At 35.5% G+C, this 12,888-nt stretch overlaps 1 protein-coding gene across 2 annotated transcripts in view; it reads left to right on the top strand.

Annotated features, from left to right (window-relative positions):
- The window catches only part of suclg1 (succinate-CoA ligase GDP/ADP-forming subunit alph), a 32,425-nt gene extending 23,255 nt beyond the window's left edge, over window positions 1-9,170 (top strand). For both annotated transcript variants that reach the window (XR_012398607.1, NM_001002577.2), the window contains 2 exon segments: window positions 2,097-2,285; window positions 8,807-9,170. Coding sequence is in view for 1 of the 2 variants with exons in the window: in NM_001002577.2 (NP_001002577.2) it covers window positions 2,097-2,285; window positions 8,807-8,833 (216 nt within the window). In the remaining variant the exon portion in view is untranslated.
- The last annotated feature ends 3,718 nt before the right edge of the window (window positions 9,171-12,888 follow it).

The following is a 12,888-nucleotide window of genomic DNA, read 5'->3' as shown; positions in this document are numbered from 1 at the left end:
AGACCATCCAGGTCAGGTAGTTTAAACGGTAGGCTACAAATAATTAATTGGTCATTAATTAATTAATTAATTATTCATAATCGACAATCGAATCGAATCGTGCCTTTAGAATCGAAAATGTAATCGAATCGAGGATTTGGAGGATCGTGACACCCTTATTCATTTTGTTGGGGAAATACATTACGTTTCTAAACTAAAAGTTTTTCGCTGCTTCATCAATGGTCACCAGCGTAATGAGCCAACAATTTCTAAGTCAATTGATTTACATGGCAGATGCCCTTCCAGCCACACTGAAAGTACAATCCTTATTGATGGTAAACCCCTTTGCATTCTTTCATTCACACACTACGACCAATTTGGTTTTATCCAATTCACCAATACCACATGACTTTGGGTGGAAATCAGAGTGGAAACACAAATATATACACGTGTTAAGAAATGCCTTGTGGCCTAGCCAGGAAACCGTGCTAACCATTTAGCCACAGCTTTTTAAAGTGAATGCAAAGTTATCAAAATCTGCTTAATGCTTTGTATTTATAGTAATATTTGTATATATAGTGCTCTTGTGCATAGTTCTCTCTAAAATAAAAATGCATTTACTATTTACTCTGACTCAAGTGGTTCCCTAAACCTTTTTGATCTTCGTTCTTCTGTTGAACACATTGAGGAAAGCTGAAAACGTGTAACCATTGAATGCCACAGTAGGGAAAATAAATACTATAGAAGATACAATGGTTACAGGTTTTCTGCATTCTTCTTTCTTTGTTCCTGTTAAACAGAAGAAAGAAACTCATAAAGGTTTGAGACGAGTAAAGGGTGAGTAAATGATCAAAATGAATTTTGACTTTTGAGTGAACTATTCCTTTTAATATATATATTTTTACAAGATTGTGGGCAGAAAATTCAAAAAGCAAAAACTTGAGAGAACTGTTTTGGAATGACTTAAATGTGATGTATGTAAGATTTTGACTCTTCTAAAGCCTAAAAACACCAGAATTGTTTGCAGATATTTAGAAAACATGCCAAGTGAACATACTTGTTTATCTGAAAAACAATTCTGAAGTCTGATATTCTGCTTTGAAAGTGTGTGTTACACGCTGAAACCTCTGTCTTTGTTTTGGTCCCTTTAACCCACCCAGTGGCAGTTTAGCCAATAATATTTTAGCACCCAAGGGTTGCCTTGGTGGAAAACAGCGTATTTCATTCATTCAGTCATGAAGGCTCTCAAAGTATGTGTCCGCGACCGAAATGCGACCTCCGGTGGATAATAGCAGATGCCGAAATAAGACACAGATTCAGAGTTCCACATGAGGTGTGTATTAATTAGCAAATAGTATAAATACTACGAACATAAACCTTACATGAGCAGGTTACATAGATGAGTGTTCTAACAACTTGCTACGTGATGAGATTTGCCGTGATAAGCAATTTGGCTGTTTGAACCAGTCGAAACACGACATAAATTTAAATACATCCATTCAGATACACAGAATAGTCACTCACTGCACTTCAACAAAATAGTAAGGTTTATAATCTAATTAATACATATTAAACCTCTTGAACATTATTAAAAGTACATGCTGAATCACTGATTTTCTTTGATGGCTTGCATTAAGTCACAGTTCTAAAGTTCTAAGTTTATTTTATTTTCAAGATCTGAGGTAAACCAACTGCTGCTGCACTGAATAAAGCACATGAGTTGTGCCTGAGGTGATCATTGTCAGATTATCCTGTTGTTCATCTACAAGAAATAGTTGCCTTTTCTAAAATATAAATTTCAGGTGTTTGTTGGGACGAAAACTGGTTTTCATATGGAAAATATTCCTTCTATCCTGTGTTGTTGCTTTTTATAACACATCTTAAATCAGACGGTTGATGTAGTCAATCTGGCAAGCTGAGCTTTTGGTGTTTTGAACCAAGAGTGCAGTAATTAGTTCAACCACTGGGTGTCAAACTTGCATACAGCACCTTTTGAAGGCCTTTACTATCATGTCATTTAAATTCTAGCTGAATCCAGTTATCAGTTTCTTTAAAAACTTGTGTGTTCATGTATTGTGCAGTCCATCAACGCATGCTATTTTGTTTGGACTCTTTAGGGTGCCAATGCTAAGCCGGTGGTGTCGTTCATTGCTGGCTTGACGGCTCCTCCTGGAAGGAGAATGGGCCATGCAGGAGCCATCATTGCCGGAGGGAAAGGGGGAGCCAAAGAGAAGATTGCGGCTCTGCAGTCAGCTGGCGTTGTCGTCAGCATGTCTCCGGCTCAGCTGGGCAGCACTATATTCAAGGTGAGGCCATTTTCTCTCAGTTTGAGCAGTCAGAGTCACCAAAGAGCCAGCCTACACCAGGTTTTACCTCACTGTCAAAATGCTTAATGTCGTTTTCAACTTCAGCAAACTCAAACACACCAAGAGCCAGCCATTAAAGACTTTCTTTTTAGTAAAACAACGATTTTTATTATTATGATTATTTTTAACTGGTGCTTTTCAAGTCTCACAGTCATGTCAGCTTGCAGAGAGCTCTTTTTAAAGTAGATTTATCGGTTTGTGTGGCTCTAGCCAAACTGGAAATTCGCCATTCTCTGGGCCAAAGCGGTGACTAATATAAAGGGCCCCCTTAGACAATCACTTTCTTTTTTCACCGTAAGATTTTCAATAGAAAGCTACACCACATAAGGGGAAATGAACAAAGCTCCATTTGTATTGGCGAGAGTTAGCAGCTCTGCCTCTTTATCTCAATTTATCACAGCCAGCACTTTTAACAAGATGTATAAAAAGTGAAAGCGCGTATTACACTCATTCATCATTTTAGCCTTTCATTATCAGCGCTAGCAAACGCTCTTTCCTCGGCATCAATACCGTTTTTCTTGTCCTCTTCCCACCACACCCCCTGACTTCTAATTTGTAATCATTGGAAGTAATGATGAAAAACACTCTGGCTGGTTGTTAATTTTGCAGCCCATTGTGTTCATACATCTGTGTTTATCTCATGGCCGATTTAATAATGATGCCATGCCTCCAAGTTGATTGTGTGTTTCCTCGCTTTTGCTCCATCCTAACACACACACACATGAATGTTTGCAACTTACTCACGATGTACCTGCCCCGCCCTGTTTTCAACCTGAATTTTAAAGGGATAGTTTAATAAAAATTAACATTTTGTCATTTCAAGCCAGCTTTTCTTTTTGTTTTGTTTTTTAAACACAAAAGAAGATGTTTTGAAGAATGATGGAACTATTGACTTCCATAGTAGTTAAGGGTGCTTTCACACTTGGTTCGAATGCCTGGTCCAAACCCAAGTTCTATAGTCCCCCCTCGGCTAGTTGGTCACATTGTCTTTTTTCCTCCTGAACCCAAGTACACTTGCGACATCAAGCTGCTGTTTTGTGTACATTTGTTGCTAGGTGATGGCCACAAAAGCAAAGCGCTAAAATAGAGACTTGCTCATATCACGGTTGTTCTACTTTAACTGAAACTTTTGGTTTTTGTTATCAAAACCAAAATACAGACATTCACATGCATTATCTGCCGCAAAAAAAAAAAATTATTAAAAAATGTTCAGAACGTCACGCGATGTCTGCAAAAGTTGTTTAGTAGAGACAAGCTGACATTATTACTGTTTGCACAGTCCAGCTCAGTCCCACTTGTTGCTAAAGTTGGGGATACATAGACATACACACACGAATGAACGTTATGAAAACTAAAGTTCACTTCCATTATTTGGTACGATTACATTCATATCAGAAGTGAACCGTACCAGAGTTCGCACGAGCCGTACCCCAAACCTCCTCTGTCAGGCGGACTAGGGTACGGTTCACAGGTGTGCACCCGAGTTCAGAAGATAACGTTCACACTAACTAAACGTACCGTATTCTGATGTCAAACGAACCAGGGAGGGATCAAAAGTGCTAGTGTGAAAGTACCCTAAAACTTATTTTATAGCAACACTTAGAAAATATCTTCTTCAGAGCAAACAAAACTAACCAGAAAATACTCAAAGAGGGGAGTAAATAATGACAGAATTTTCTATTTTTGAGTGAACAATCTAATTTTTAAACTCTTATTTTCCAGTATCTTTTGTTGTTTTTGTGCTTGGGTATGAATGATGTTGACAAAAATATTTGTCAATATAAAATGATGATAATCCAATTCAAACTGTTTTTACTTCACATTTTACTCAAGTAAACAAGTAACATTTATATGTGCTACTGTTGTATCTGGGATCCTTAAAATGTTGCAATAGTTACAAATGTTGCAATTATTAATATGAATTATGAATATTTAAGTAACCATTATTCAGTATCCATTAAGCTGGCACTAGAGAGGTTTTCAGTCTTACAAAAGATTTTCTTTTCATTAAAATATATTCTTTAAAAAATGATAATGGCTTTCAAAAATGGTTTAGCAGAACAAATATTGATTTTCAGACTAGGCATAGACCGAAACATAGGTTTCTGGCAGTATCATAACCTTGGATAAGAAAATCACAGTATTGTGGTAATGTGATTACTGCTCTAACATTAGTTCTATTTAAATGTCTGGGTAAAAAAATATATATTTTAGAGCAATAAACATTCATTCATTGATTTTCTTGTCGGCTTAGTCCCTTTATTAATCCGGGGTCGCCACAGCGGAATGAACCGCCAACTTATCCAGCAAGTTTTTACGCAGTGGATGCCCTTCCAGCCGCAACCCATCTCTGGGAAAAGCAATAAACATGTCAGACTAAATAATTAAAATAAATCATTGACTTCTGCTTTCTTCATTAGTTTCAAAACACTGATTTCTTTACAACATATAAAAATCATATTAAAAAACCTTACAAATAGCTTGGAATGGTATAGCAGATAATTTTAGAGGATTTAAAACCTTGACTTTTCCAAACCGTGTTAACCTTGAAACTGTTTATCATCCCTTGCCTAATTGAGAGATGTTTCAGATCATCATGTTAGAATGAAGAAATTACATGGTTATGTCAAAATATATTAAAATGATTTACACTGATTACAATGATTACACTGCTTGTACTTTATTTTTAATGATTAAACAATCTTGATTAGCTAAAGAGAGTTTTTTTTTTTTTTATAAATATCGTATATATATTTACAACTTTTGAACTGTAATGTATTTAAAATTGTAATCTTACAATCATATTTGCAATTAAAAACAATGTAAAGTTCCATAATGGGGTACTTCTTTAGAAATTTTTGAGATACAAACAAACTTTATATGACTTTGATCTTCTTAAACCTGAATCTTCCTTTAAACAGACATTTTAATGTGCTAGATATGTGTCTTAACATTTTATAGTTTTAAGCTCATAACTAATTCACAATGTTTACACTAATGATGTAATTACAGCAAATATGTCATATCGTCTTCAGCTATTCAAGGCCATTTCCTGCAGTCTATAGTATGTGCCAGGCAGGGTGTTACTTGAACACTAGATGGCAGTAGAGATTCAAGGATTTTCAAAGAAGAACCCGAGCGTCTTCATTTCTGTAACATGCCATTTGCATAAGGGAATTCTCTCCGAAATGCAGCATTCCGTCACCCTTAGCTGAGGAAAATGCGTTTTCAAAAGCACAATGCATCACCCTGCAGCTGTAAGCCTTTGTAAATTAACTATGTAAATAGCTGCTCCTGACTGGAACAATCTACATTTGTCTTTGTATCGTGCAATGCTTTTCGCACAGCAACAGTGTGTGTTTACCCTCGGCTTCTGTAAATGTCTTTAACCTTTTATATAACCTACTCAAATCCAGAGAAACACACAGTCTTCTCCCGTTTAGTGCGTAGAGCTTTCTGGAATTAAAAAATTAAAAAATTAATGTATTTTAATGCTAAATGTGCTGTATATGGATTCTTGAAGAGAGATTTATGTATTAGAGATATTGTACCAGGCTAAACAAACCCCAAATACAAAGTTTATTCAACACAATCCAGTTACTGAAAAAAATACACTGTAAAACCCAAAAAGTGAAGGTAACTCAAACCATTTGAAGAAACCAATTGCAAAAAACCATTTAAGTTCAAAATCCTAATGAGTTCTTTGAACTTAGTTGATTTGAGTAAATGAAGCAATCTGAGCACAGTAAAACCCAATAAATGAAGAGAACTCAATCCAGCTGAGTACTGTAAAACCCAATAAGTTAGGGCAACTAAAATCATTTGAGGAAACCGAATGATACAAACCATTTAAGTTGAACTAATCTATAATCTATTAGTACACTGAATGAGGTATTTAATTGACTTATTACCTTCGACACTGAGTTTAAAACTCTTTACAAATGAGGGACTTTCAGTAAATTTTGAGTTCATTACACTCAATTTTATTTGATAAAGTTGACTGTTGGGTTTTACAGTGTAGCAACCACCAAATGTTCATCAGGGTGTTCGCGGAGTCTTAAACTCTTTCAAATGCAAAATTTTAGGCCTTAATGTCTTAAATTCACTGAAATATTGTTTTGTAGGTCTTAAATAGTTGTAAACAGGTGTTTGTTTACCTATCCGCTTGTTAAGTGTGACGTCACGCGGAACGGCTTCCGGGTCCAAGCGCTCTATTAAACTGAATGGGGAGATTCAATAATAAACGTTTACAAAGTGATTTAATAATTTCAAAAGTCACGATCGCAGTATATATGTCCATGCCTAATATCCAATGGCCAGAAAGTGATAATTTATTTATAAATTGTTAAAATGTAGGTATTTGTTATGCAGCAAGCCCAGAGATTGCTGTGTACACTATGACTTTATGTAAAATTAACTTTAATGTGTGATAGGAATAAAAGTGATCATAAACGAATGATTTCTTCACTCAAGTGAATGGCAGCTTGGACCCGGAAACAGTATTATATACATCACAAACACGTCATCACTTAACAAGCGGATAGCTGCATCCCAAATGACACACTATGCACTATGTTCTTACACACTCAACAGCATAGTATATGAATGTAGTGTCCCACCAAATGGAACACTAACGTTTTTTATTAAGCGGAAATTCAAACCGTTTCCCTGATGACGTTTGACAGTTGCCAAATTAGCAAAATAAATTACCAAACCAATAATACCTTCCATGAGTATAACTGCATTCACCATCGGGAGGCGCTATAATCACTCTCGTAGGAGAATTTTACTTTCGCAAATCAAAATAAGTAATCCAAAATCAGTGCCCAAAAGCTCCGCCCCTTCTGCTACCGGATCAATGCAGCAGCCATTGAGTGCGTGAAGTGTCCAACTATCGACACTTGTTTAACGGTTGAATAAGATCGTCCAGGTATTTAAAGTGCACTTATTCTTTTTAGAATTCCAGAGAGAACGCACAACACTGTTTATACTCTAAATGATGTAGGAGAATAGTGCATGTGTATGTGATTTGGGATGCAACTTATGTCCAGGTAAAGCTACCCTATCAGAGATATATATATATATATATATATATATATATATATATATATATATATATATATATATATATATATATATATATATCTGATAGGGTAGCTTTACCTGGACATAAGTTGCATATATATATGTATATATGTATATGTATATATGTATATATATATATATATATATATATATATATATATATGTATATAGATATATATATATATATATATATATATATATATATATATATATATATATATATATATATATACATATATATATATATATATATATATATACATATATATATATATATATATATATATATATATATATACATATATATATACATATATATATATATATATATATATATATATACATATATATATATATATATATATATACATATATATATATATATATATATATATATATATATATATATATATATATATATATATTATTGCAAAGAAATGCAATTTAAAACAGCTTTTAAGACATGTTTACAGGATTTTTTTCAAAATTGAATTCCCTAATCAGCGAAAGAAAACTAAATCAACACATTACTTTACATAATCTTTCATTAAAACAATTTACAGACCTAACTGGGCCATTAGAAAAAATCCTTAGTGTTTAGCCCAGTACAAGTCTAAAATTTCATTCATAATGGTTTTAAAAGAGTCTTAAATGTTACTGCAGAAACCCTGGTTCATGGATTTAAGGGCTTAAAGGCAATACATTTACTACATTTTATAGTTTTATTTAAGTTAAACTACCTTTTAAATTAGTTCTTTTTGTTTTTAACATGTTTGGTTTTAAATTTTTCAGAAAAAAAAATACAAGTTTGTCTTGTAGTTCTAAGCAAAAAATCAGAATCGCAAGATGAAAATGGAGAATTGTGGCAGTCAATAAAATCATAATTCACAAGGGTTTCAAAACTTTAACAATTAGAAAATATTATAAACGTGCAATTTCAAAATATAAGGGCACACAATTCTAAGGAGTCGTCAAAATTGCAAGATTCAAATTCTGATTTTTGAAAAAAAATTGTTGCAGGAAAGCATATAAAAGAAGAAGAAAAGCCTGAATTGTGAGATATAAGCTCATAATTCCATCTTTCTGGATTGTTTCCCCCCCTCCCAATTCCCAATTTTCATATAATTATGACATATCTTTGTGTTTATAAAGTATTTAGGTAATGTTTACGAATATCACATTGATCAAATTAGAATTGTTCCTTCTCTTGTTTTTGTTCATGTCCTTTTTAAATAACCATAATTATTTCCTGTAACCAACAGTACAGTAAACTTGGACCTGTACATTCCAACTGCAACAAAACACCTGATCCTGACACTGCTGCTACAACAGATCATGTTTGTTTGACCCCTGTTCCTCTTCCCTGTTTTCTGTAGGAGTTTGAGAAGAGGAAGATGTTGTAACACGTTAGAGGGAGTGTAAGAACCAGACTGCCCTCCCTGCCTTAGGACTTCATCCCTGCTGGAGCCCACCACCGTCGTCCAGGCTCAACAGTGCGCACATTTTTGTGTTTTTAACTCATTCTCTGAGTATATGTTCTGTGTTTGCACCAGAGGAAATAAAAAAAAAAACATTTCAAAGTCTATCACAGGTTTCGTCTTAGAAGTGCACACAACACAAGAACAAATTCACCTTGTAATCCAGCCACACTCGAAGCAATGTCAGCCATGTGTTGCTATATGTCATAATGTTTTCTCTCCTTCTGAAACGGAAAATATATATCTCTCTCTTCTGCTCTAACTTGTAGTCGTTTAATTTGTTTTTTCGCATCTGCAACATTGCCCAGGCTCCATTTACCGACAGCAGCTTGAAAGATGCACGTTATCCCTTTGACCTTCTTGATGAATGCATCACCCCCTCGGTGAGTGGTAATCTGTGATTTTTGAACGGAATCACTGTATGGCACAATGTCATTCTACCCTTACTTGTTTCCGCAATTGAAAGCCTTTGACATTCTTCCTTTTGCAATTCACGCAGGCTCAGCGTGACCTTCTGGCTTCCCGAGTCTTTGAGTGCATTAAATGTCATTTTCCTTTTGGCATTGAAAGCAGAGGCATTTCCCTCGCCCCTTTTTTCAGCTTTCTACTTCACATTGCAGGCGTGATTATAGCAACAGAGGCTCATTGGAAATTGTAAAAATGCACTTAAACGTACGTTAGATTGCCGATGATATAAATGCTATGGGGCAGTATGACGCTGATAACTTTTGTTCCTACTTCCACTAATGATATTTAATATATTATTGACACTGTTATATCACCCTGCAGCTCAAGACCGGTTACTCACTGAAGCTAAGCAGGGCTAAGTTCAAGATAAGAGACCACATGGGAAAACTAGGTTGCTGTTGGAAGTGGTGTTAGTGAGGCCAGCAGGGGGCGCTTAACCTGTGGTCTGTGTGAGGGCTAATGCCCCAGTATATTGAAGGGGACACTATAATGTCATCGAGCACCATCTTTTGGATGAGATGTTTAACTGAGGTTCTGACTCTGTGGTCATTAAATATCCCATGGTGGCACTTCTCGTAAAAGTAGTGGTGTAATCCCGGTGTCATGGCCAAATTCCCTTCATCGGCCCTATACCCATCATGGCCTTCCTATCATCCCCATCCATTGAATTGTCTCTAACGTCATCTCTCCACCCACCGATAGCTTGTGTGTGATAAGCGCACTGGTGCCGGTGTCTTGTGGCTGCCATCACATCATCCAAGTGGATGTTGCACACTGGTGGTGGTATGGAGAGATATAAATATACATTACATTACATATTGACGAATAGTATTATTTCTGTGTGGTTCTTTGCACAATGGCAAATAAATACTACAGAATTTAAAGTTGACTTTGATTTGGGATAAAATTCGTTTGCCTGACCTGTCGATCTCTATATGGACAACTGTTAGGTAGCTCACTTTGTATATGGTGTTGTATTTGTGACGCAGAGAGCTCAGGTTCGAAACCAAAGAAGGATGATTCCACAAAAGAGATTAAAGTAATGTAAAATTAAGGTAAAACTATGGTCACAGTGTGTGATTCTTTTACGTTTGCTTTTTAAAAAGCTCTAGGTCATTAGCCATGCTTTCATCCAGCATTTTGCACTTTGTCGTATAAAAAAAAAACCTCATAATGGAAATACCAATATGTGCAGACATTTTGAAAATGCGCATAACGCATGACTGAGTTTGAAAAAAAATTAATGCAATAAGAAAAACACAAATTAGGATAGAAATACATTTACCAAATATATTCCAGCATGCACATCAAAGTCATGATTTTTATTATTATTATTATCATTGTTATTATAATATATTTTTTTACAAGTGCCTATTTATACAGTGCAATGACAGTCCATTTTTTTGTCGGAGATGATGTGCAATGGGATGGCATTAATGGACAAACCAGTAAACTGACCACATTGCACAACATCTGAAATGTTGTTTTGGTCATTCTAAAATGCCTTAGCTGTAGTCTGTCTTTAAAATGATTTGGTATTGTTACCGTCCAGGACTGTGCTTAGCGAATGTGCTCCCAATGAGCAGTCTCTAAAAGTCTGTAAAAGCCAGGGACGACTGCGTTTATTGTGTCCCGTCGTAATTGTAAGTAGTTTATTTTATAAAAGACTTCAGTGGCTTCTTCTACCACAGCAAATTTCATTTTTCTTTTTGATAATTGGTAATAGTGTATCATGAAGTGACGGTTTTGTTCTTATTGACTCATTTGATGGAAATGTTTCATTATTCGCTAATGTTTTATGCGATATTCCAGTTTTGTACGAACGTTTAATTCGCATCTTTGAATGGGAGCATAGTTAGTGGTTAGTGGATGGACTGTACATACTTATAGATGTGTACAAGAATGAAGTGAATTCAAATAATGACTTTTAGCTACTTGCTCAAACTACTTGAAACACAAATCTTGCGAATTTTTTATCTTTTTTTTTTTTTTTTGGCGACAACCTAATTGTCCTATGTTCAATCCATTTACATGTAATAACGATAAAGTTAACTTAATCAATTTGTGTGTAACTTATCAGTTTTTATAGTACGCATCTGAAACATACAACCAACCATATCTTAATTAACGCATTTCAGATGGTCTGAAATGTAGACAGCGCCCTCTAGTGGAATTGTCACCTGAAAGGTGTAACAAAACTCATCTAACGGACGGATTTTACACTAAATGTTTTATGTTCAATCCATTTAAATTGTAATAACGATGAAGTTAACTTAAACAATTTGTGTGGAACCTAGCATTTTTTACAGTACGCATCTGAAATATACAACCAAACATACCTCAATTAACGCATTTCAGATAGTCTAAAATGTAGACAGCGCCCTCTAGTAGATTTGTCACTTGAAACGTGTATCAAAACATACCTGGTGAATGTATTACTACTTCTCAAACATGTAGGTTAAGGTATGTATTTCCAATGAGTTTGGGATGGATTATAGAAGCCAAGATGACTAGTATGAGTTTAGAAAGCTACACCAAATGCATAATGTTGGTTGTCAGAGATGGATTATTTTGTCTTTTTCGTTCCACAACTTTAGTTTTGGCATAACGAATTTAGAGGGCTTAATGGACTAAATACCTGAAATCTTGTTTGCATTGAAAAAGAGCGAAACTCCATGTCACCCGTCCCAGGCTTTTAGCAAGGATTTCCATTCACAGACACGGGTTTATTAATTCTGACATGCCTCACTGGAAGGTAAAATGTGTGTGGGAGGACTTTCTCCTTTCGCCCTGTAATTGCATCTCTCCTGCTTAATGACATGCATTCACATTTTACTCCCGATAAAGAATGGAAATGCAAATTTGTTCTTTTGCCAGGTGCATTTCAGAAGTTCTCAGAGTTGATGAATATTCGGAGTTCCAATCACATATTTATCAGCCTCAGGTCGCACAGGTTGTCTGTATCGGGGAAAAAATGTGCGAGTTTGCTCCGATTTCAATAACACCAATTTGTTTGGAACGAGTGGGAGGAGGTCAGCGTGGAAATGTCACCAAATGTATCACGCACCGACTGTATCGCATCAGCCCCCCAGCTGATCTGTGATGGGAGGAATAGGAAGGAGAAAACACAGAGATGAGCTCTTGAACCAACACGCATCACGTCTTTGTGGCAAACAGAAATTAGGACACATACTTTGCGAGAGTGATTACAGATACGCTGACTGTGTGATATCTGGAGCTACAGTGGCGCAACATTATCTTGTATCTCTTATTATCTTGGATATAAGACTTGAGCTTATTAGTGCTCAACAGGGTAGTCTGTGTGTGTGCTTTTTTAAAGGGGAAGATAAGGTTTAGACTACACTACCTAACAAAAGTCTTTTCGCCTATCCATGGTTTAGGAACAACAAATAATAACTTGACTGCTAGTCGATCATTTGGTATCAGAAGTAGCTTATATGAAAGGCAAAGGCTCAGTAAAGTTCATGTCTGGTGACTGGGCTGGCCAATCC

Source organism: Danio rerio, chromosome 1, assembly GCF_049306965.1.
Source record: "Danio rerio strain Tuebingen ecotype United States chromosome 1, GRCz12tu, whole genome shotgun sequence".
In the NCBI taxonomy this organism is placed as follows: Eukaryota; Metazoa; Chordata; class Actinopteri; order Cypriniformes; family Danionidae; genus Danio; species Danio rerio.
This window is presented reverse-complemented; position numbering and strand designations above follow the sequence as displayed.